General features: G+C 39.2%; 1 protein-coding gene across 1 annotated transcript; it reads left to right on the top strand.

Annotated features, from left to right (window-relative positions):
- stx12 (syntaxin 12) lies at positions 1–26055 on the top strand. Its single transcript, XM_015025478.1, has 7 exons — positions 1–112; positions 1763–1900; positions 2620–2663; positions 3119–3224; positions 24527–24599; positions 25083–25165; positions 25250–26055. Exons 2-7 carry the CDS (start codon positions 1793–1795, stop codon positions 25340–25342), a joined length of 507 nt encoding a protein of 168 aa, XP_014880964.1. The 5' UTR covers positions 1–112; positions 1763–1792; the 3' UTR covers positions 25343–26055.
- The last annotated feature ends 725 nt before the right edge of the window (positions 26056–26780 follow it).

Below are 26780 nucleotides of genomic sequence, written 5' to 3'. Positions count from 1 at the left end.
CTCTTTTTACAGGCAGCAAATACAGCACTATACCAACCAGCTTGCTAAAGAAACCAACAGGCATCTTAAAGAGTTGGGCTCAGTCCCTTTGGCATCATCACCCTCAGAACAAGTGAGTGTCGATGTGCATTTGTTAATGCATCAAACTCGCCTTTAAAGCTGATTTAATTTTTTCTTCCCAACAAAACTCAGTTGGAAAATGCTAATATCACCTAAGACCTACCCTCTGAGAACAAGAAGTCGAATATCTGACTCTTATATTTTTCATATTGTTTTGTTTACCTCCTTAACCTAATCAATATGAAACGGTGCCAGAAGACAAGTTGGAATAAATCTCAGAGTCTCCAGTACTGAGACTTCTGGGCTGATACTATGGTTGTGGTAATAATAATAATAGTCATAATAATACAAGATGAGTTCATAAAAGCCAAAACCAAGAAGGAATACTACCAGCACATCAGAACTGAACTCTAAGAACAAGATTGCTACAATCAACAGTTTAGCAGTGCCAGTGGTTATCTATGACTTTGGTGTACTCTTGTGGACCAAGCAGAACATCAAGGATATGGACTATAAGACCAGAAAATTTCTGATTATACGTATATGGCCTGTTACACCAAAGGGCAGATGTTGAGCGCTTATACATCTCGTGATGCCAAGGAGGACGTGGCCTGCTCCAACTTGAAACCACTGAAGAGGCAGCAGCAGTATGATTACCTGGGACAGTATGAGGGTCGACTTGTCCAACTTCTTCGAGACTTCGAAAAGACCCTTGAGGTAGATTGAGGTCATTGGTGGACAGTGACAGTGTTGGTACAGTTTGACTGTGATGGGGTCGTGCCCCCTAGTAAGTGGAGGTGTGAGAAGGGAGAAGTGAGGATAATGACCCTGATTGTGGCCCTGTTTGCACTGGCTGTGAGCAGTGACTTTCTCCATGTACTCTTCTTCTTTTACTTTTACTCCATCACCATCATTATTATCATCATCTTCAAAATTTTTATCTGTTCTTGCTGCATGCAAATGTTGGCCAATCTGGCTTGTTACTGTCTTCAGGACATCTTTAAAACGGTGGCCGCTTTTATCAGCAGTTCAGTAAGTTCAGTATTGGGGTGGTGGCTGCTGCTGCTGTCCACTGTGGCTGCATACTCAAGAGCCAAAGTCACTACATGGAACACGAGGTCAGCATTCGAGGTGCTGGAGGTACCATCATGGGAGGACAAGCCCCTACATGGGATGTACCACCAACAAATAACTGACGTGGCTGATATCAGGAAATCCTATCAATGGCTGGAAAAAGCTGGACTCAAAGACAGCACAGAGGCCCTCATCCTGGCTGCACAGGAACAGGCCCTAAACACCAGAGCAATAGAGGCTCAGATCTGCACACCAGACAAGACCCAAGGTGTAGGTTGTGCAAGGAGGCCTCTGAGACAGTCCAGCACATAACAGCAGGGTGCAAGATGCTGGCAGGGAAAGCGTACATGGAACGACATAACCAAGTGGCGGGCATAGTGTACAGAAACATCTGTGCAGAAAAATTGTGGAAAAAAAAATCTGAAAACATTACAAAGAACTTCTTGCATTAAGTAAGCTGAGCTGAAAATTGTAATGTAAAAAAAAAGTTGTTTCATAGTTGAAACCTAAACTGAAAATGTTTGTCCTGTTTGTTTATGTGGGATTCATATAAAACCTCTTGTACAGACAAAACATTGTGATTTCTTTTAACCCATTGTTTCTAACTACATTTACTTATGCCACCCAGAGGCAACAAAGGATCCAAAGGGACCGGCTTATGAATGACTTTTCCGCAGCGCTCAACAACTTCCAAGCTGTCCAGCGACGTGCAGCAGAAAAAGAGAGGGAATCAATAGCAAGAGCAAGGGCTGGTTCCTGTCTATCAGTAAGTAAGCTATAGAGGTGACTTCACAAATTCCAGATTGTTAAATAGGAATTAAACTCTACAACATAAAATTATAACAAGTAATTTTAAATGAGCACTGTAACCAATAGTAATAAAGTGCCAGTATACTTTATGTATTTTGTAGTTTGCAGGATTTCCTCTAGCAGGGTGCCAGGTTTTACTTGTCCCCTCCTGCCAAGCTAGGCATTGCTTGTTTTTACTTCAAATAGTTTCTGATTCTTGTTCCCTTTTATTAATTAAACAGTGTCCCCACCATTCTCTGTGGGTTGTAGTATTTCGCCTATTACATCTGTGGTGAGCAATAAGGGCAGTTGGAGTGCAACCAGCTGGTCAAATGTTATTGAAATGCACAGCGTGAATGCACAACATTGAAATACAGTCTCCTACCAAACGCTGCATTCAATCAGTGATTACAACTTCACACAATGATATTGTGATAACAATTATGATTCAATATGATGTGCATTTCTGGTTTTAATTAAGTTTGCATTCAGAATGTGTTTAATAATGTACCTACACATAAGTCCTAATCATCTGTACATTTAAAGAATCTATATAATTATGGAGTCATTTAACTAGCTAACTATTCTCTTTTTTGCTGCACCTTGTTGCCACAATATTGCTACTGTTGCTTAAGTGGCATTGGACTCTGACTATGTTACTATTTAGATAAAGCTGTTTTAACCATTTTCTTTCAGAATGAAGACCGTTTTCGGGATGAAAAGCTTGTCTCCTTTGATAAGTAAGTAAATCATTCTTATAGGTTTACTCTGGAAGTATAAATAATATTTTGCATTTTGCAGGATTTATTGAAATTTAGTGTCAATTTAAATAGAAAATGAATCTAGATTATACTAAAGTAATTTATTACATATAAATGAAAAGATTCATGTGAAATTAATCTATTCATCATTAATAGTACATCATTAATTTCTGTTTTAAATGTAAATAAGATTTTCTTTCAGAATTGACACATATTTCACATTTTTATTATCTTTCAGGAGAAGACGGTTTTATTTCCTATAAGAAATAAAGTTTCTGCTAGCATATTTTAGGATTAACTGTAGATTAAACAATGAAATGAGTTTTCATAAACATATATTTTCATGTTATTTTTCACAAAGAGCAATAACTTGTTTATCATTAGGAAATTAGATTTTAGTTGTTATTTCACCTCTAACATCTGTGTTTGAAAAGCCAAGAGGACCTTGGTCCAATAACCACCCAGACAGAAGAAATGGCCATTACAGAGGAAGATCTGGAGCTCATCAAGGAGAGAGAAACCAATATCAGACAGCTTGAGGTGAGCATTTGCTTACTGTTGCTTGATATACAATGTATATATCAACCTGTAGGCCCATTTACGTATATGTTTATTTGTGTACGCTTCATATGTATTTCTGTTTGAATGTAAAGTACTTTGGCTACCCTGGTGATTTTTGAAATGTGCTATGAAACTAAAGTTGTTTGATTGAGTTGATTGATTTAATAAATCAACTCTAATAAATTCTAATTTATTTGAATTTATTAGAATTACAAGTCAATTTATTGAAAGTCAGTTTATTTCAGAAACTTTATCACTAAGAGAAAAAAATTATATAGATGAATTACACAAAAGCGGATGTTTGAAATTTCTAATTGATAATTTTATGCTTACAGCTAATGAAAACATGACATTTAAAAATAGAATATAGCAATAATACAGATCTGTAATAGAGACCACTTAAGCCGTTTTCGCACTGCAAGGAACGGAACGGAACGCTTTCAAAGTAGGACCGACCGTGTTTGCATTAGAATAGCGGTTCTCAACGTGGGCGGTACCGCCCCCCAGGGGGCGTTCAGAGGACAGCAGAGGGCGCTGGCGGACATTTTTCCAAAAGGGGGGCACTGGGATGCCTTTGGGGGGCGTTTGGTCGAAGGTAAACGTTACTCCTTAAATGCACAACAATGCCAGTTTAGACTTTGAGCAACTTGGTAAAACTGTATTGTGTAACATTAAATCATGCTTGGCTGCAACTGTATCGATGGCAGCTTTTCTATTCAGTGTTTGTTAGCTTCTGTTAGCTTCTTGGCGCAGCTCCGTTTTCCTGCTACTGGTAGCTAAAATCACGATACCCTCACTTTGTATCCCTCTGAAAAATGAACCCATTTAAATAAAGAAATCCCTCCATGGGTGAAACCACGATAGAGAGCGTTCATTTTATAGCATTAACGTCGGTGCTGTAAGGTCCGGTATGAAACAGGTGTGATAGAACAACACGGCACTTTTAAATTTCAATAATTAGAATACAGAAATTGTTTCCGTTGTTTTAAAAGGTTTATGTCTGTCTGCCTTTTCCCCATCGATACGTTTCCCGACCGCTGCGCTCCTTTGGGGGTAAAAAAAACCTCTGAAACAGGAGAAGCGGGACATAAAACGGAGCGACGAACGAAATGTGAATTACGGCATAAAAACAGAGAATCCGACGCTGAACAGTGAAAAATCAACACACGACGTGAAACATGACGATTAGGCGGTGCAGCAGGTGATGAGTGAAGATTACTGGAGGTCAATAAACGATAAAATAAATCTAGCAACAGGAAAGAAACTAAAGTGGACATAGCAATAAACTAAGAGAGGATAATATTAATCAAAGGAAACTAAATGGAAATGAATGAAGAAAAAAAATGCAAGAATAAACTAAGAAACTAAAGTAAATACAGAGGAATAAACTGGTATGGCAAGACTTTTCGAGCAATAATTAATACAAGAATAAACACACTATTTCCAGATAAAAGGTAAAATAATATTGTTGAAGTGCCATGGGTTTGTTGAGACCATATCTAATATTGAGAATAAACATATCTTACAGACCATAACAGTAAATAACTTATCACTTATTTATGTTTTTAATTATATTTGATATATTCATTTCTTCAATATTATTTTTCATGTCAGTGTTAATGTCATAGGGCTGATGACTCCATGACACTTTCAATTTGACTCATTAGGATTTGATTAAGAACCAGATTTGTTCTTTGTAATTTCTGTCCAGTAAAACTATTAATCTATAATCAATAGACAGGTCTATATAAAGATATAATCCATGTTTCTGTCTCATATTTGTATGGCATTAAAGGACCTGGAACTTTTGTTTTTCCACTGAAAGCTCTGGTTTGCACAATAAATGCAATGTGGGTGAAGTTTTATGGATGATACTCTGATGTCCCATTCTCCTGAAGGCAGCACAGAGCTGCACCACCAGAAACTGACAGAAACTGAAGAGAAGAAGAGCTACGATTAAGTAGTTACAGTTCTATCCATGTTTTAATGTTGCAGAGCTCAGTCGTTTTGCAAATAGTTCAAAGTTTAAACTGGCATGTTGAACATCTTTTATCTGGTCATTTTGGGGTATATTTAACAACTAGAAAATGGCACAAAATAAGAATATTTTTTCCATTGATTGGCTGCTGTTAGGCCTACCAATTTTAAGTTGAATGTTCATTGCATTTTTCTTAGATACCTTTGAAAATAATTTCTATTCCCATGGCTTTTTTGTTCTCTGGTAAATTATTTTTAATAATAAATACAGAAACAAGCATAAAAATCAAAACATCTACAATAGTGATAGTAATATTAATGATAAAATAATGGTCAGTGCAAAGTAGCCTGCAAATTCTTTGGTGGGGGGTGGTGAGGGACCTGGATATGGGATAGGGGGGTGCTGGGCCGAAAAAGGTTGAGAAACACTGCATTAGAACTTCTGACCGGTTCCACCCGGCCCCTTGGAACCACAAGAGGTGTGGTTCCAATTGGGCCGGCCAAGCGGTTCTGCTTAGAATCAGCAGCTGATTGGCCGCTGGTTGTTATGGAGTCAGACGTTGATTTTCCGTTGACAGCTGGCTCTCACTGAACTGTCTTTTATTTTGATGAGCAGCAAAATTAAATCCATGTCATCCATTGTTGAGTTGTTGTCGTTGTAGTAGTAACTGTTCTTTTTCTTTATTATATTGGCCAACTGGCAAGCAACCAACTCAAACCCCAAACTGGTGAAGGTTGTGAACCACATTGTTTAGTTTCAAAAATAATGACGTCCGGCACCGCTTTGATGGCACCCTCAGTGTATATGCAAACACAACAGGGCTGCAGTACGGGTGGAACTGTTCCGTTCCTTGCAGTGCGAAAAAGGCTTAAGAGAGATTCAACACCCATCACTGTCTACAATAACTCTGAAGAATTTGAAATAATATGAGCTTCAACTAGGGCTTGAGCAGGTTCGTATTTTTTAAGGTTGACTACAACATGATGAAAGTCGAGTCGGCGAATAGTCGCAGTGACGTCATGGTGACGTAAGCACAAAATGCTTCACAACAACTTAGAGCAGTGGTTCTCAACCTTTTTTGGGCCAGCGNCTTTGGCGCTATTTTGTAGAGAACTGCAATAACTGACAGAAGTAATGAACATAGAGACCAACAATTTTTTTTTTTGCAATAACCTAGCTAACAGGAGGCAGTTCAGTCAGATAGTTTGTCACATTATGACCACCAGATGTGGTCATAATGTGTCAAATTAATTGTAAGTAACACCAATATTCTTGAATGTGCTCTAAAAGTTCAACCAAATCTCTACAAAGTATAAATTATATATTTTCTATTTATCCGTGCATCAAACAAGTTTTCTGCTATTCATTTTAAGAAATTTCATCAAATTTAAAACCTACAAACACAAATACAAAGTTGCTGCAACTTTGTGTTTGTTAAAAACAAAACTGTAACAAACACAGATCGAAAGACAGATTTTTGTAATGAGCAATTGTGTCACTAAAAAAAACGCATAAACACAAATAGTAAAAACAGAACTGATGTCAAGAAGAACAATAACAGATATTTTATAATTATCAAAACTGATTGTAAGATAATTTATACTGTGTGTTTATCTCTAAAACTTGACTGGTTACGGGACAGTTGTAGACAGTATCTGAAAAAGCAAGTACACCATCATAATGTGACACATCTAGAGAATGAGGACCTTTTATAGTTTAATATTGGAGGAAAATGATTCCAATATAGATCCTTGTATTGCCAATTGAATCTCACATGGTGGTATTATTTTAATAAATGGATGGTTTATTTTTAGAAAGTAACATTAACATCACAACATTTAAATTTTACTATGAACAGTTACATTATCAGTATTATTATGGATTTACTAAATGTAACGTGGTTATGTAAAAATTATAACTAAAATTAATAATGAATAACATAAGTGGCTTATTTACATTAACGTCTCACATAAAATAGTAGTATATAAACTCAAGGCGATTTTTCAGGAAGTTACAGATTTTCCTTATTGTGTGCAAATTGAAAGACTGTCTAATTTTTATACTATCCCAGCGTGAACTGCTGACAAGTAACGGTAAACACAAGAGACTGAATTAATCAAACTGGCCGCTGGAAGAAACCACGTCACTCACGTTATGTAGTATGGAACCTGTAGTTTATCAAGCATTTTAATGTATCTGAGATGGTTACAAGAGAACTACAAACCCCAGCGTCAGCTGCGAGATAGAGCGTGACATACGCGTGGACTAACACTATGGCGTTGTACAGACGTGTTTGACAGGCAGGCTAAGGTCTCAAAAACATCCCCGGACCGACACGTCTGAGCCCACTAACCTTCTGCCAGCAACGGCGGGACGACAACTAAAGATGAGCTCCAGAATTAAGTAAGAATACTTTGCCGCAGTTTTTCTGGAGGTTGTTAGCAGGCTGCTGTTGTTAGCTTTGTTCTCACAGTCCCTGAGAACGAAAGAATATGGAAGGCCCTGACTTGTTGCGACACTGGTTGAAGTACTGGTGCCTCTCCCTCCACTTATCTGACCAGAGAATAACATTGCTTTGTTAAAGCTTTTAGACTGTGAGATTAACCATCATCCATAGAAGCTGCTAATTAGTTGGTGCTTTTGCTAAACAAGCAGAAAAACAGATAAGTGGCGCCGAACGTCATTATGAAAGATGCAGTTGTTATGGTAACAGTGGGACATTATTACTAAACAGTGTGTGAGGTTTCAGGCCTTAAGTGTTGAAATAAAGTTAATGATAAAATTTTGAAATATGACTTGTCAAACATGCTTTTCTATGGGCTTCAATTGTGTTAATTATATGTGATTCTTATCGTCTGCTTAGTCAGGTTCTTTTAGTTTTTTTTTTCCTCTTTTGAGTCATTTACCAAAATTGACTATTTAGAGAAAATAACTAAAGTTTTGATAAGTAAAATGTAAGAGTGAACAGAAATATTACCAACAGTTAGTTTGCATTCCTTTGAATAAGTCAGGCCACCTATCCTCACCTGCAATAGGGTACAGTTGTTCAGTTGTTTTTAAAAATATGAGTCAGTCACATGGCAGCAACTTAGTGCACTGAGGCATTTAGAGATGGTGAAGACAAAGCAAACATTAGTGATGTATTGTGATGGCAATGTAAGGTCCAATAATATATAACTATTTTCTTCTTTCGTCTTTTTCTCATTGTTCTTACACCCAGTCGGTGCATAAATGTTCACTCCCATAAAGCTCCTCCCTAGAGCTGCAGTCCCCAGTTGAGCACCCTTTCCCCAATCCTCTACAACACAGCTCCTTCAGGCTAGCAACAGCATCAATTAACAAACACCTAGAATTGCACATCTGTTAAATTTATCAGGTGTAAGACTCTTAAGAATGATTGTAGTAACATTGTTGTGATGACGTGCTGAAGGCGAAGTGTCAGAAAGAGCTGTGCTAAGAGTAGCAATTTAGGTGCGAAGAAGTAGCAATTTAGAGGATCTCCTCTAAATTATTTACACCATGTAAATTTATTATATATTGGGTAGAATTTCTATTTATTTTATTTATGTTTGTTTACTAATCTGTTATTTGTTGTTTAGTTACTCCTTTCTGATTTTTCTTCATTATCTGTCTTGTTCTGTTACAAGTTTATTCTCCATGGAGACATGTAAAATGTATTAAGTAAGTCAAATGCAGGTTAAATTAAAACAAACAATCCTAAGTTACTAAATCAAAACTTCCTGAGAGCATGGCTAATTGCTTTGTGGTGGCTCTGTTTGGTTGTTTCTGACTGAGCAGAAACAACCAATTTAATTTAATTGCTTGTTGTATTTTAAGTAATTAAATTGTTGAAAATCACGATTTAAAGTGTACTAAGTGTACTATGACGTGCTTTTTTGGAACAACTAAAGATATACTTTGTATACATTAAGTTTACAGCTTTTTATGTAATATAAATGTGCTTGATTACTATATCTTAAGTGTACTATTTTTGTGATTGAATTACATTTAAAATATATTTAGAATGTATTTTAAGTATATAAGCATTACATATTTTATATATTAGTGGTGTGATCACAGAATGCTCCAATTACACTTTTATTTCATTATAGTTACTCACGAAGTACACTTTTCAGTTACTTATCAATGTCTTATTCTTCTTTGCCATAGTACATTACATGCTTCATCCACACTACAGTACTACAAACATATCAGACTACCAGTACACAGAAGGATCAATTACAAAACATTTCTGGCTGAAAAAACTTACATTGTGTATTTAATATATTCACATTTTTCAAGAGTACATTGCCAATATACTATCACAGAATTATACAAATTGTCAATATATTAAAAGTTTACAGGCAACATGCATAATAATTAGCACAACAATTAGCACAATAAAACAACAGGCACACTGTAGAGGAAATGTAAAAAATATTTCACCAAAAATGGCAAAGATTAAAGTATGACTTACAATTTTAGGATGTTGTGGACTCGCTATGTATGTGGCATCATCAGAACTAGTGTGATGATGATTGGGACCGGATGCCTGGGGTGAAAAATCATTTCTGGGAGTCTTCTTTGCTTGTATATGTTAGAAGTAGAAAAAAATAGTCAGCAATGTCATAGGATCAGTTGATACTGGCATTAACTATGAAGCTGTTTTAAGTGTGGACTTAAGGGAGACAAACTACCTTAAAAACTTTCCATCCATGATCTGAACACACTGATCTTTGCAGGATGGTGAGGGGGGCTGGTGGTGCCCATCTCCAGCAGTATTCAGATGAGAGGCAGGGTTCACCCTGGACAGGTCACCAGTCCGTCAAAGGGCCCTGAAAGCCAACAACAAATAAAATGTATGAAAGAGAAATGGTAGAATAACAAGGGAAATAAATTCTGTCCAATTATTTTCAATATTTTTCCATATTTTGACATGTTAAGCATTTAACAAACGTGTTAAATGACACATTTGTTAAGTACTTAGTGTTGGAAACACCAATTTTAGCTGTTGATAAAAAATGTAGCCAGCTGTGCAGTGTAAAAAAAAAAGCCTTACACTATCAAGATGATATGGAGGTTCATCCTCAGAACTGGTGTGGTGATCTGGTGGAGCAAGAGCCTCTTCTTTGAAAGGAAAGTCTTTAGGGTTTCTAATACCTGATCACTGGCTTCCTCTTTCATCTTAATTTTGCCTAGACTGCAAAAATATGTTGAAGATAAAAACAATGATGAATGAGTTATAACAACAACCTCACAATATCAAAGTTTCTTTGGCATACTGAGCTTAATTAAAACCACGTTAAGTTTATGAAGAAAACTATATTAAGTCACAACACACAGTCATGCTATATCTGCAGCCTTTATGCAGTTATAACATGAAGTTAAATGATTGTTATAATAATAATAATAATAATCATAAAAATTTTATAAAATTGACAAACAATTTCTGAAACCAATGTAAGTTTGCTTACTGCACTGTTTGTAATTAAACGTAGATAATTAGCATTTTGAAGCAGAGCTAGCAACATGTTAGCAGCCTTCGTCCCTTCAGGCTCCTTTCATGACCCACATTTAATTTCCATCCAGTTCTTGTCCTGTTGTGTTGTCATCTAACTTGGACTAGGAGGCCACCAGCTTGAATTTACCAAAACTACTATAATCAAGGCTCTCTACTTTTAAGGTAATATTGTACAAGTAAAAATGGAGAATTTGAACAGCATCTCCTCTCCTCCCTGGCAGTGATGGCCCAGCGTCCAGGTTCTGCATTACGGCCCTGCGTTTGGTGTCAGAGCGCAGCACACAGAGCTCCTCCTGCGGCTCCACAACTTAGATGGCTGCACAGATTTGTGACGCTTATCTTAATATTAATAGTTATAATGGCGTTTAGTGGCACAACTTTACGGACTCGTTCATTCGTGGCTGTTTTCACGTTTATTGCCCTCTTCATATTAGTCTCGATGTTTACAGTTTTCTGGAGCGCAACGCGAAGCTCGACGTCATTCGGGTAATATATTAACTTGATATTAACAAAGACCCAGCAGGACGGATCATCCGGGAAATGATGGACAGGGAGAGTGTGACTAAAACTAACTGGATGTCAGACAAAATCTGGGGTTTATATCTGCTTATTTGCAAGTCCAAAAACCGCAACCTCTCATCTCATTAAATCTGCAAGCGACTTTAGAAAAAAACAAGCCCAACGCTGCTTATAATAATCGGACTTGAAACTCAAAATAGTTCCTTTTTTTCAAGCAACAAAATGCGCATCTCTCTCCATTGTTTACATTTCTGTCGCTGCTGATAGTCTCATAGAAACGGTGGTTACTCCCCAAGACGCGTAGAGGAAATAAAATAAAATTGCAAAAGAAAATAGTACGCAAAGTGATTTCGATAAAGTAAGTAAGTAAGTAAGTAAACTTTATTTCTATAGCGCTTTTCACAGACCAGAGTCACAAAGTGCTGCACAAAATGTAAAAAATAATTAAAATGAAAGCAACATACAAAACAATAAAACACAGTATTACGCTAAAAAGCAAGTTTAAAAAAGTGGGTCTTAAGTTGCTTCCTAAAAGTGTCTATACAATCCAGAGATCGAATGGTACAAGGTAGCTCATTCCAGAGGCGAGGTGCCACAGCTTTAAAAGATCTGTCTCCTCAAGTCTTAAAAAGGGTCCGAGGAACCATCAGCAAGTTCTGATTCGACGACCTGAGGCTCCTAGTCGAAACATAAGGCTGGATGAGGTTCTTAATATAGTCTGGCGCCTGTCCATGAAGAGCTCTAAAAGTCAGTACCAGGATTTTGTAGTGCATCCTGTAAGGTACAGGCAGCCAGTGCAAGCTTTTGAGGATGGGTGTAATATGTTCCCTCCTGTGAGTGCAAGTGAGCAGGCGTGCAGCTGAGTTTTGTACTACCTGCAAACGCGCAAACTCCCTCTTGTTAAGACATGTGAACAGACTGTTACAATAATCCAATCTCGATGAGACAAAAGCATGAACAATCATCTCGAGCTCACCATAAGTCACCATCTTACGAAGTTTGGAAATGTTCCGAATTTGGAAAAAACAGTTCCTAACAAGCTGATTTATGTGCCGCTCCAAGTAACTGTAGTCTGACTACTGGATTTGAAATAGCAACACGTTAGATTACTCCTTACTGAAAAAAGGGCCCTCTGGAGTGTGAACTGGTGCTAATGCCATTTACTAACAGACAGATCTTACATCAAACATCTGAAAATGGACAGGGTAAAAATAGCTTCCGTATTTTAGTTAAAAAACTGAAAACAACAGATCATATTCGGAAAGATGTACAACTGAAGATACCTGCTTCATTTAAAGGACAAGTATTGATTTTATTGTAGAACCTCCAGAGTTTCTCCCAATGTATTATAAGCCTGGCAGCCCGCTATGCTTTCTTAACCCCAATGCCAGGCCAACCGTTGCTTGTTGTCAAAGAAAAAAAAGTATTCAATTGGGATTGTAAGCGTCTCTGTTGCTCTGAGCGTTTCACTGGCGGAGCAGATTTATTCCTAAAAGATAGGTGTATAGTTGATGCGTTTAAAGCCGGGAGAGCAAACCAATCACACCGCTGGCGCCTCTGCCTGCTTCGTCGTGTGCTGCCGCTGCTTGATCTCTGAAGTTTACCTCAATGCGGACTGCGCGCGCCTCCTTTCACTCAAACTATACACAGGCTGAACTGTGTGGATATTTACATCAACCCCCTGTGAGGAATATGTTTCTTTTTTGTGTTGGTAGTCTGAATGGTTTAAAGGGGCATTTTCATGTACAGCTCCATTCAATCTTACACAGACAGACATAAACATGTAGTGAATAAATTGATTTTCAATCAATTTTGTTGCACCAAAGAGTTAAGAATAAATACTGAGGCTCTTTAAATATGTATATATTTGAAATTTTAAATTGACATTTGTGACTGTACACAAAACAAACCAGCAAATATTGTAGCAAGCATATTGTGAGGTAACGCAAAAGTATTGCCAGGGAACGCATAAGTTATTTTTTGCATTATTTGCTTAGCTTTCAATAATTCAAAATAAAAGTTGGGATTAAGTGGTGTGGCTGAGTTTATTTCTAGATTTAGCACTGAAAGAAGGCAGAGGAGCTCCATTTTTTCCCCCATGGATTAACTTTCTTATACTATACCCATGACACAGTAACTGTAACACACACGCACACACACACACACACACACACACACACACACACACACACACAAATATATATATATATATATAGCCAGGGTATATAACTTTTCATCTTTTGTTCCAGGGAAAGCCCAGAGTCGACCTTTGAAGTGTATCTGGAGGTAGCTAAGCCAGGGCAGCATAACTCTGGTAAGTTTGTGGACTTTAATCTGGCCATTGTATCATCAGACATCCATGAAAATCTTTTTTTATGGCCCTGACAGGTCAACCATCAACTTACACTATTAAGGTCAGAACATGTGGTGAAGAAAGGGGGACATTTTCACCCTCATATCCCCATTAATCTGTCCTGCAAACATGTATGGCTGAATGAACAACCTTTCACTTTTCAATAATGTTGATCCTTGTCCTATTTTTGTGTTTAAAGCTGCAGTATATAAACATATACATATTTTTTACATATTTGTTGAAACTTTCACCATATATATATGGTATGAGCCATATAATCTATGAAAAAATGTATTATCTACTCTGCTTTCTCCCAGTTCTAACTAGAAACAACCAATCATAGCAAGGAGGAGGTTCTTAGTGCTAGCAATCATCCTCATGCATGAGCTGCTCATTTTCCTTCCCACCTCCCCCTTGGTCTCTGCTGCGCTACAGCTTCTTTCTAATAGCAGAGTCTGCCAGGAATGCTCAGGCTAGTTAGCATGGCCACTGATGTCGGCAGAAAAAGAGTTTTCCTGGAATAGTGACTGTTTTAACTAACTAAATGAATAAAAATTACATAATGCAGCTTTAATGAGACTCAGACCAAGGGTATCCTGCCAAGATTGTAGTCATCATCTTTTTCTTATGATTATAGAACTGGTCCCAAACAGATTTTTTGCTTTGTTTTAAGCAAGAGAGAAACATGTCCAGATCCTAAGTTGTAAGCGTGAAAATTAGAGTTATGAAATGTAAAATGTTTTATTGTGAAAGGCTCCCTGGATGGGGGAGAGAGCGCAAACGTTTGATGACGACAGAACACCGGTCAGCTGAGTTGGAGAACAGCTGATGGAGTCGTGAAAAAAAAAAATTAAATGTTCGACACTGAGAAAGAGCTCAATTATTTTCTGTGGATTATTCTTCAAAGGAGAATCACAGTAGCTGGACACCCACGAGTCTTACACTAGTGGCAGCGGTGTCGAGTTTGGGACTCTTCTCACGGATTGTCGGATTTTATTTTCTGTGCGTGAGCTAGCCGTTACTTAAGTACAGTGTCGGCGGTTGCTTTCCGTTTTTTTTTTTTAGCTATCAGTGTTATATAGGCGTTTTCGCTCGGATTATAAAGTTTCATTCACCATGTCAGAGGACGACAGGTCAGTTATATTCAGCCGGGAGCTTCAGCGCGGGGCTGAGGACAGCCTACGTTTTCCGGTTGTTTCGATGAGGGGAATCCCACTCCCTCCGCCCTTCTGCAACAACGGCCGTGAGTCGTTTACACTGTGGGCTCGACGCTATAAGGTTATTCAGCAGGCTCGTTACAAAGACGGTACCGTGGATTTGGACGCTAATCTGGCTCTGGAATTACCCACCCTGTTGCCGCCTGAGCTTTTTATAGTGTGGGACAATTTACCAAAGGAGACACAAAGTTCATTTGAGGCTACCAAAAAGCATCTCCAGGACGCGTTCGGGCAGAAGGATATCATTGCCTCTTTTCAGACTTTTCCCAATGCACGTCATCGCCTGCCAAATGAAGGGATGGAAGTCTATGCTGCAGATATATGTCGTCTAGTGAAAGAGACATTCCCTGATTTTGAGAAAAATGCGAGTGAGTACATGAAAATGTCCCATTTCATTGCTGGTTTGGGTCAGGAGCTACAGATCAAGTGCCACGAGAGAGGGGTGAAGACGTTTCAGAAGACTTTTGAGGTTGCAGCATGAGCAGAGCGAGCTCGTCAGGCTGCTCGTTTAATATCACCAGTATTGCCAGGTGCTGCAGCACAAGATGTAAACGCATCTTCTGTAAATACTGTGTCTAGCGAGCAAGCGTATCTTAAAACTGCCATACAAGGCCTCACTAGTACTGTAAAGGATCTCAGTAAAGAACTAGGGACACTAAAGTTGAAGTTGGATAATAGAGATTCTCGTTCACCAACAAGACAGTTTCGCCAGCCTTCCCCTGAGTACGGACACCGATCTGGGTGCAGTCCAAATGAGAATCTATACAGCAGGGGGTATAGATCTGGTTCCCCTTCTTTCAGGGCCAGCAATGGAAAATATTCACGGTCCAGTGGCTTCTACAATGAGGACAATAGAGGACGTCGCCAATCACCTGGGAGACACCAATATGAATGGAGGCAGAGAAGCCAAAGCCCTCAACAAAAACATGTCTCATTTCAGGACCAAAAATTCATGGCACCTCCACCTATGTATCATCGCCAACCAGCTGACTACCATTCCGATCGCAACCATCCAGGCTATTCAACTGATGGCTCATACTACCAGGGAAACGAACACTAGCTGTTGAGGAGGGGCGCTCATCAGCTCACTCAAGTAAAGCCCAAAATGACGGTAGAATTGCTGGAGCTGAAAATGGTGTGTCACTGCCACCTGGTGGTTCCCCACCTACCATGCTAGAACTTTCAGAACCCAGCACAATGATGGCACCAGTAAGTGAAAGACCTTTTACCTCGTATATTAATGGGATCTTAGAGGGGTCTGACACACACATTATGTTGGATTCAGGTTCCTACATTTCATTTATAAGTGAAAAAACCCGAATGACTATTCCTGCACTGACTAAAAGACCCTTGAAAAAAAACTTTATCTTATCAAAAGCTGTGACGGGCCACAGTTTAGACATGTTGGGCACCATTGAAGTGACTCTTAAGATGGGCTCACATACCTTACACCATGATGTGCAGGTGATGAGGAATGTTAGTGAAAGCACTCTTCTTGGTATGGACTTTCTACAACTCCATAATGCAGTTCTGGATTTTGGTCGGGGAATCTGCAATTTATATGGAGCAGAGATTCCTCTCCTCAGAAAAACCCAGTTGGCTCCCTTAAACTGTACAGCATGTATAACAGCATGTACAGTGGTTCCACCACATTGTGAGGTCAACTGTGAAGTGTCATTAACACCTCCAACAGTAACTGTGGACATTCCTGATGTCTATGATGGCTGCCTTGAGCCTTACCAGTTGGACTTGATTGGCATTTCAGTGGCCCGTACTCTATCCACAGCAAGAAATGGTTTTGCTGTTGTCCGTCTTCTGAACCCAACCAATGGACCTGTTACTTTACAACCTGGGATGAAAGTAGGCTAGTTTTTCCCTGTCTTTAAAGAGGACGTCATCGTGAACAGTTCTCCAATTCAGCCAACCCCTATATGTAGCGTTGACATGGACCAAACCACCAACTCAAATCAATTCAATCAACAGCTCTAAGTGCCATTTGATCTGAATGAGGAACACTTATCTCCTGTGGAAAAGTCTCAACTTAATGACCTTTTGCTATTGGACATTTTTAGTAAAAACCCCAACGATTTTGGACGGACAGACATTGTAAAGCACAAAATTGATACCAGCACTGCAACCCCTGTTCGTAAACGAGCTTACCGCACCTCACCACAAATGCAGGAGATCATCGAATCACAGGTGAATGAAATGTTGGATAAGGGACTTATTGAAGTCAGTCATAGCCCACGGGCTGCCCCTGTGGTCATGGTGAGAAAAAAGGACGGTTCATGGCGGTTTTGTGTAGATTATAGGGGTTTAAATGCCATCACCACTAAAGATGCTCATCCTTTGCCGCGTACTGATGACACACTGGATGCGCTCAGAGGCTCTTCAGTTTTCAGCACCATGGACCTTTCATCAGGTTATTGGCAAGTGCAGCTTGACGAACAAGACAAAATGAAAACAGCTTTCACCACAGGTAGAGCTCTCTACCAGTTTAATGTCATGCCAATGGGACTGGTAAATGCTCCACCTACGTTTCAGTATCTGATGCAGTTGGTTTTACAAGGTCTGTCATGGAAAACCTGCCTTGTTTACCTTGATGATGTAATTGTATACAGTGCTAACTTCTCTACTCATTTGGAACACCTAAGAGAAGTCTTTGACCGCTTCAGAGCAGCCAATCTGAAACTGAAACCCTCCAAATGCCACTTTGCGCAAAAAGAAGTAGTTTTTCTTGGGCATGTTGTATCTGCTGGAGGCCTTAGGCCCGATTCCAAAAATGTTGAAAAAGTAAAGCAGTGGCCCACCCCAAACAGCCCCACAGAAGTGAGCCTTTTTAGGTTTGTGCTCATACTACAGACGGTTTATCTATCAATATGCCAAGCTGTCTCAGCCACTTCATGCACTCACCCAAAAAGGGAAACTATTTTGTTGGACAGAAACTGAACAGAGTGCCTTTGATGCGTTGCGACATGCTCTAAGCAGCGCTCCCGTTCTCTCTTATCCAGACTTTTCACGTGAATTTCTGCTTTTTACAGATGCTTCAAATGTGGCCATTGGTTGTGTACTATCGCAGACAAATGACATTAATATGGAAAATGTCATTGCCTATGGTAGTCATGTCCTCACTAAAAGAGAAAAATGTTGGTCCACCTATGACAGAGAGCTATGGGCTAATGTCTGGTCTATTAGGCATTTTCGCCAGTATTGTTCGTTACTACGCAATAGCCAGCCCCGCCCTTATCTCACCAATGGCTCAACTGACTACTGACCAGTTCTCTATCTAACAGGTCCGGAAAATCTCTAAAACCTGGGTCTTACCCCGACGTTGGTTTATGTGAGATATTCTAATTAAACTGGTGGCGGAAAAGACGCGTCTAGCTCTAACTACCTACAAATCCAGAAGTTATGACCCTTTTCAGTTGAGAAACAGTCAACAGAGTAGCCCTCACTGCTGCGTAGCTTCAACAACCACTCCTGTTAATGGTAGCTCTTTTCCTTAAAATAACGGCACTTGTTACCGGCTAGATTAGATTTAGTGACTTAGACTTAAGTCCCAGGGTCATTATTTTTACACTCACCAAAGGAAAGTGCGGAGCCACCACATCTCTAGAATCATGTAAGCTAATTTTACTGCACTCAGGTGAAACTAAAATGATCAAATGACTCAATTAATCTCAATGTCCACAAATTTCATTGGAATCTTTTAGTATGTAATTTATTAAGCAAGCTTTAGCAGGGATAAATGACAAGCAGATTAACTTTCAGAGATTACAAATTTGCAATAAGAAAATAAATTCAACTTAAATCAATTTCAACCTATCTTCATTTCTATCCCTATCCTGTGTCACTAGTTTAACTAAGCGAGGCTTTTTGGGGGCAGTTCAACTCACACCCAGATGGCAATTGATCTCGGCAGCAGGAATCTTCAGATGTCCTTGGTCAGAATATTTGTCCTAATGTGGCAAAGTCCCCTTTCAGAATAGAAGCACAGCAGAACTGTCCGTTGTCCTTCAACCGCACAGATCTTCATCAATCCATGACCTTTGTCTTTTCTCCAAGTCTGCTGCAGTCGGGTAGAGATCGTTGGGTTGAGGCAGAGGCGTTGGTCGAATCAGGAACCAGGGCTGGGGGCAGATGGATCTTGTTCCTTCTTAGCGGCGTGGAGTATCAACTTCCCCTTGGTCCCAGGGTGCGGTCCTCTGCTGGTCTTCAATCTGCGTCCTCTTGTTGCTCTCATTCAGCGCCGTGGACAAAGAACAGTTTCTTCCCTTCTCTGCTGGTTTTTATACCCTCTCAGCCCATAGTTGTGTGTGGGAGAGGTTTACGTGACTTCTGGAACATTCCGATGAGTCTGTGGAAAGCCCCAACCTTTCCCAACCATAATCTCTTTCGTGACTCATTGCAGCAACTCTGTTTGGTACTTCCCTTTTTCCACTGGCCATCTGGTCCTTGAGTTCCTTTTTTGAGCCTCCCCAGCACCCCCGCCTAATTGCAACACAGTCTGAGAACAAGAACCTGCCTTCATTTCTCACGATCTCAAATCTTCAGTCATAACATTTCTTTAATTCATTATAAAACATAATTCTGTATTTATAAAACATAAACAATTTGTCATTGTATCAACTTATAACTCTTGGTATGATTCTTCATTATCTATCTGTTCTGTAACTCAAGCTGTTACTGTCTCTAATCATCATACATCACTTCAATAATCATCACACAACCATCAAATTGTTACTGTTATTCAGGTCACAAACACAGAATACACATTTCAAATGTACATTACAGATTATTCCAACCATTACATATGTATGTATTTTCATTCATCTTTTAATCATCATTAAATCAATATGCAAGATTACTGTTATTTCCCAGGCCTTTATGCTCCGTTTTCTGCGTGTACCTGGAAAGATCTCACCACCTTATGCCAGTTTTCACGACAATATATAACTGGACACCGCTTTCGGATCATCACTGACCACAAACCTCTTCTTAGTCTGAGGAAAATGGCTTTGGACTGTGACCCAACTGGACGTAGAGCCAGGTGGGCCCTTGAAATAGATCCATATGACTGGGTTGTTGAACACAGACAAGGACACAAACATGCACAAACATGCAAATGCTGATTCAATGTCACGCCGACCATCTCCTGCAGTTGACTGCTCTACTGTTTCAAATCCCTCAAACTCTCCTCTTGTTCCAACAGTGACTGCAAATTCTGTGGATTTTACTGCATTGGTCCACCAGGTGGCTCAAGATCACCCTATTGACCTCTCTTTCCTGAACAGAGACACTGACTATCTTAGACAGGCCCAGAACAACGATCCTGTGTTAAAAACTGTTCTGGAATGGGTTCTTACAAATAACAGGCCTCCCTTTGCAAAGATAAAGAAGTGCTCTGCAGAGCATAGACACTTTTGGAGGGAGTTTCCAAACTAATTATTAGTGACTCTCTTCTCTGTCGGCAGGTTCGGCATCCCCCTGGCGATCCTGTTGTGCAGATTGTTGTTCCAAGTGGTCTGCAAAAAGAAGTGTTCAGGGCACTACGTGGTCATTCTCTTGCTGGACATTTTGATGCAGTAAAGACTTTACAGTGTGCTCAAGCTAGGTGCTACTGGCCTTACATGTGTCGGGATATAACTGAGTGGTGTTTAGAATGTGTGATGTGCGAAGCACGGCGGCCGCCAACGCCCCATCAGCAGACCCCTTTGAAAAAATAGCGATGGAGTTCACTGAATTGCCCCTCACTACTTATGGAATCAGATACATGCTTGTTGTAATGGACTATTTCACAAAGTACATTAACCTGTATGCACTTCCTGATCAGAAAGCCGTTACTGTAGCCAAGTGTTTGTTTGAGGACTACATTTGTCGCCATGGTGTTCCCCACAGCCTACACACTGACCAAGGATGCCAGTTTGACTCGGACCTTATTAAATGTCTGTGTTTGAGTATGGGTGTACACAAAACAAGGACATCTCCATATCATTCAATGTCAAATGGAATTGTGGAATGGGCTAACAGATCAATAAAAGACCAGTTAGCCAAGTACCTTTACTCAAAAGGGGGTGAGTGGGATGAACACATGAAACAGGTTGAGTTTGCATACAACACTTGTGTACACTCCACTACAAATTTCACTCCATTCTTTTTGGTTCATGGTAGGGAGGCTTGTTTACCCGCTGATCTTTTCCTTAGTGCTTCCACTAACAATGAGCAAACACCTACATGTGCATCTAATGAGTATGCTACTAGTCTCCTAAACAAACTGTGTTCTGCTTTTGACACTGCAGCTGCTAACATGGCTGCTACAGCCATACAACAGAAGCACTATTATGACAGGCAAGTGAGACATGAAGCTTATGATCCTGGGGATCTAGTGTGGGTTGACATGCCCTCGTTATCTAGACATAAGTTGGCTCCTAGATAGACTGGTCCTTTCAAAGTTTTAAAACGGCTGGATTTTGAGGCAGATATGGGTGTTGACTATGAGGTGTTAGATCAACTTGACCCCAGAGCTAAACCCAAAGTTGTTCACTACAACCATCTGAAGCCATATAGGTCCCCTGTACCCAGGTCATCTGTGACAGATGCTCCACCATGTACTGGGACCCCCACTCTAACCGCCCTCGCAGGCTCTAGGCCTTGGACATTTGAGTATAGTAGTATGGCAACACCTGACATGGCACATGTTATTCAATCTAGAGGCCAAAGTGAGGGCAATATTCCAACTGTAGTAGCAGGCCCACCAGACAGTGCAGTTCCAACCCCAGTGAAGCAACAAACTAGGTACGGACGTCCCATTCGTCCTCCAGACAGGTATAGCCCTGACTTCTGAAGAGTTATTTTACTTTATTGTTTTCCCCCTTCTTCACTGTTAAGTTATGACTTTTGGTTACTCTGATGCCCTGTTCAGAATGGTTTTTGAAGTTGCATTGTAATTTATTTATTTATTTTTCTCTTCCTTGTTTCCTGTATTAACAGTTCATTCCTGTAAAAGTATAATTCTATAATTCTAGTTTATGAAAATGGCTGTTGTCTTGTACTAAATCACCCCATTTTATTTGCTATGTTTTGAAGCGGGGACGCTTCTTTTGTTGTAAGGGGGAAGTAGTGTAAGCGTGAAAATTGGAGTTATGAAATGTAAAATGTTTTATTGTGAAAGGCTCCCTGGATGGGGGAGAGAGCGCAAACGTTCGATGACGACAGAACACCGGTCAGCTGAGTTCGAGAACAGCTGACGGGGTAGTGAAAAAAAAATTAATGTGCGACACTGAGAAAGAGCTCAATTATTTTCTGTGGATTATTCTTCAAAGGAGAATCACAGTAGCTGGACACCCACGAGTCTCACACTATGTCCATTTTAGTTTCTTTCCTGTTGCTAGATTTATTTTATCATTTATTGACGCTCACCATCAGTAATCTTCACTCATCACCTGCTGCGCCTCCTAATTGTCATGTGTTTCACATCATGTGTTGATTTTTTCACTGTTCTGCGTCAGATTCTCTGTTTTTATGCCATAATTCACATCTAGGTCGTCGCTCCGTTTTATGTCCCGCTTCTCCTGTTTCAGAGTTTTGCGCAATGTGCGCGTCGTTTTTTATTTTTTTATTTTTTTTAACCCACTAAGGTGCAGGGCGGTCGGGAAGCGTATCGATGGGAAAAGGCAGACTGACATAAACCTTTTAAAACAACGGAAACAATTTCTGCATTCTGATTATTGAAATTTAAAAGTGCTGTGTTGTTCTATCACCCCCGTTTCATACCGGACCACTTTCAGCTCCAATGTTAACGCTATAAAATGAACGCTCTCTATTGTGGTATCACCATGGAGGGATTTCTTTATTTAAATGGGTTCATTTTTCAGAGGGATACAAAGTCAGGGTATCGTGATTTTAGTTTATAAGAATGATTTTCTGTTGTCCTTCCATGGAAGCGGGCAGCTTTCAAACGGAAATAAAACACTTTTTAATATAAGTTGCTGCTTTGACATGATCACAGAACTGCCAAAACATATGTACAAAAATACCAGACAAAGTGAATCACAGCAACGTCATCAGCCGGTGTAACGCTGAACTGATGCAGTGAAGCTACTAGTAGCAGGAGAACGGAGCTGTGCCAAGAAGCTACAAACACTGAGTAGAAGAAGAAGAAGAGCTGCCATCGATACCATTGCAGCCAAGCATGATTTAATGTTACACAATACAATTTTAACAAGTTGCTCAAAGTCTAAACTGGTATTGTTGTGACTGAACAATACCATTTCAAGGTAAAGTTTACCTTCGACCAAACGCCCCCCCAAAGGAATCCTGGTACCCCCCTTTTGTAAAAATTTCCGCCAGCGCCCCCTGCCGTCCTCTGAACGCCCCCCGGGGTCGGTACCGCCCACGTTGAGAACCGCTAACTTAGAGGCTTTATCAGCTATATTCACTGTAAATATTGATTAAATAAACCTGCTTTTACTAAGTATATTATGCAGAATTAAAATAACAAGAAACAGATCATTCTTTGTTAGCAGCGGAGAAAAGTCCGAAAAGTTGCACAAAGTTGGGTGACTGTTTTTTTTTGTTTTTATTCCCAAATACCAGCTGATACTGATGATGATTTTTTTTTCTTTTTTTAATACCTTAAACACAGAGCAATAAAAGTGACACTAAAAGAATATGTTGCAGCTTCAGCTTCACACGCTAACTCATATTGTCATACATTCAGCAAACTACCAGATCGAAACTGTTGTGTAACGGGTCTGCTGGTGTTGCTGCCTAGGTGATCCCGAAGCACCACGATACGGGTCACAGCAACAAAGATGTAACCCTGTCCATGTGAGATGACACCTCACTGCTTCCGAAGTCTCTGTGTTGTGTTTTCTTTAAGGGTTTTTGTCGGAAAGAAACTTGAGCCAAGAATCAGACACACACAGTGGTTGAGATCATGGTTCAGACCGTTTATTCGGACCACTCAGCACATCGGCTTCGCTTCACTGCGTGTCAACATAAGTCTCATTAACACAGTTATTTTTTTTTGTTTGTTTTCAAATACAGCATATATTAAAAAAAAAAAAAAAAAGATACAAACCTAACTACTCTGACATTAAATGTGACATTTGGCTACAGTGAGGAGCTGGCTGTCAGTATTGCTTGATTCAGAATTCACTACAAACACTGACTGTTATACTGCCAGCGCACAGTAACAGAAGCCAAAGTATGGACACATTACACCAACTTCCACAACCCAAAGAACAAATGTAACATCTTGGTGGCCTCTGCTGATTTAAGCTACTGCCCTACATGTATTTTACAAAAATATGTTTTTCCATATGTTCCATACATTTTTGTCACTGTGTCATGACATTTAAGTATGAAAAAGTATGAAAGAAAACATCAAGTTCCCCCACCTCCTCCCTGAACTACTATTTCCCTCTGCAAAAATGCACTGCTTTGAGTCAAAAGCAACCAGTCAGAGCAATTGACAGTGTTAGCACTGTCAATCATCCACGTTGCTCAATGCGCTAATGGTGAAGAAACAACTCACCGTTGCAGGAAAACAGTTTATCCGCCATCATTAGAGACCATGCTAACTGGCCTTAGTATTCATGGCAGGCTATGTTATGGTGAACCAGGAGCAGAGAGAAAGGGGGAGTGTGTGTACAGCTTCCATATGTGAGTCTTTGCTTTACTGTTTTTCAGTCTGATATTATGGACGTAAACCAGATCTTTAAGGACTTGGCAGTTATGATTCATGACCAGGGAGAGATGATTGGTGAGTAACACCGGCAGTCATTCTGTTAATATTCCTCTCTCCTCTAATTTTTTGATGTTGAGTTCAGTTTTACAGTTTTCAATAACCTTTTTGACTTTGGATTGTGGTGGTTGCCCACTGGGATGTCCACTTCTGAAATAAAACACAGTCCTTTAAATTAGTTATGCTAAATTAGTGACAGACAACAGTTGTTTTGATTTTAATTGCTTGCTAAATTGTTAAGATTTTTAGAGGAACACTTTAGTGAGTTTTGTATAGCAGGCAGTTTATAACTATAAAAATAATTCAGAACATTAACATGGGATATAGAGAAGTAAAAATTGGTTTTAAAAAATATTCATATGTGTATTGTCCTAAAGTATTTTTTTTAATTGTCAGTGTACATTATGTTATTGTTTTGTTAAAGTGGGGAGTTCAGAAAATGAGCATGTTTGAGAAATTAAACTTATTTCTGATGTGATATCCTTCCTATGCCTTTTGCAGACAGTATTGAAGCTAATGTGGAAAATGCTGAAGTTCACGTAGAAAGAGGAGCAGAACAGCTCCAGAGAGCCGCGTACTACCAGGTGAGACAGTTTTAGCTTTTCTTTTTGCCACTCTTTTGTAAAGTCCCAGCCAATAATCAACTCTCTCTGTTCTCTCTGTCATAGCAAAAATCCAGGAAGAAGATGTGTATTCTTGCCATAGTGTGTTCCATTATGCTCATCATTCTTATTGTTATTATTTATGTAGCTTCCAAGTAAGCTGATTTCATTCAAGCAGTGTTTCAGTACTCTATTTGGCACTGCAAAACCCCTTCCATCCTGACTTCACTGACAACCATTCACTTGGCATTATCAGAGCAAGAAAATATGTTCACTGTAAAAATATCTTCAAAGCTCATCAATATGGAGGGCTCACCAATTTAAAAATGTAGTCATCTTGATCATTAAATCTGTTGATTTGTAAAGTAGACGATGAACCTACTTTAACGTTGTTGGGGAGGCTGTGGGGGACTAGAGTAATGTTTGAGAGCAATCCGCTATATTAAATTCCTTCATTTCCCTTACTTATCTTACTTTATTGCGCTAACACTAGCTGCTGTGTATTTCAGATGTACAAACATTGTAAGGAATAACTGAATTGTCAATATTTTTTTTTATTTTATTTTATGTGTTCTGTTCTGTTCTGTTTATTTGTTGTTCCTTTTTGTAAGTTGATGTTGTGGCATCTTCTGACGTAGATGAGAGCAGCCGGTCCCATCTTGCTTTGACTCATTAGCCTCAGAGGGACACAGTAGTATTGGTTGTGAGGTGGTGTATGCTGAAAATGCTAAACACAATTTTAGCATGAATATTCCGTTCAGAATATGAAGGTCGATGTAAACTCTGAAATGGAAGATTACTCTTTATATGACATATTTTAAGATGATTTCTATACTCCTAACAGAAAGCATAATAAATATCTTAAGCACGAGTATGATCGATGGTTGACTCTTCAATAAATAAATGTTAATTTTATCCTTCATGGATAATTCTCAGATATTAAGAATATTATTTTATCTTGTAATGCAAGTTCAAATAAGATTCGATCTGACAGTAGTGTATGTATTCATTACAGATTTTATTTAATTATTTTAACTACAGGTAACACTTACATATGGAGAGAAAGTAGTCACAAAATACCTGTGGGTATAATGTACTGGATTTGTAATCTGTAACAAAACATGTTCATAACTCAGGGTACAATATGTGGTCAAATGCACACACAAATATTAAGAAATTATGAATACAAAATGAAAGTGCACAAACACAATTACAATTCCCACATACATTCAATTTCAACACAGATTTTTTTAACTTCAGTCTCAAGTTTAATAATTACGAATTCAAACCTTCTCCTACACCTACAAATTGTTAAAAAAAGTACATAGGGTTGCCTGATACACATAGACAAAACTGCATTTACACACACATCAGGTTACCAGTGCACAAGGGTTTTTGAGATTCATTTCATGATTCCAGGGAGCCTCACATTCATGTGTAAGTGGTGCATTTAAATGCTGGTGGAAAGCTGGGTCATCTGAATTTTGTTTGGAATGTATTTGTTTTATCCTCTGAACGTTTGCCACTGTACTTGTACCAAAGTGGCAAAGATGTTATTTCTGTGAAACATAGAATACCTCAGCACTCCTTTTCAATA

Source organism: Poecilia latipinna, unplaced genomic scaffold, assembly GCF_001443285.1.
Source record: "Poecilia latipinna isolate Pla-1442-1.1 unplaced genomic scaffold, P_latipinna-1.0 Scaffold4141, whole genome shotgun sequence".
In the NCBI taxonomy this organism is placed as follows: domain Eukaryota; kingdom Metazoa; phylum Chordata; class Actinopteri; order Cyprinodontiformes; family Poeciliidae; genus Poecilia; species Poecilia latipinna.
This window is presented reverse-complemented; position numbering and strand designations above follow the sequence as displayed.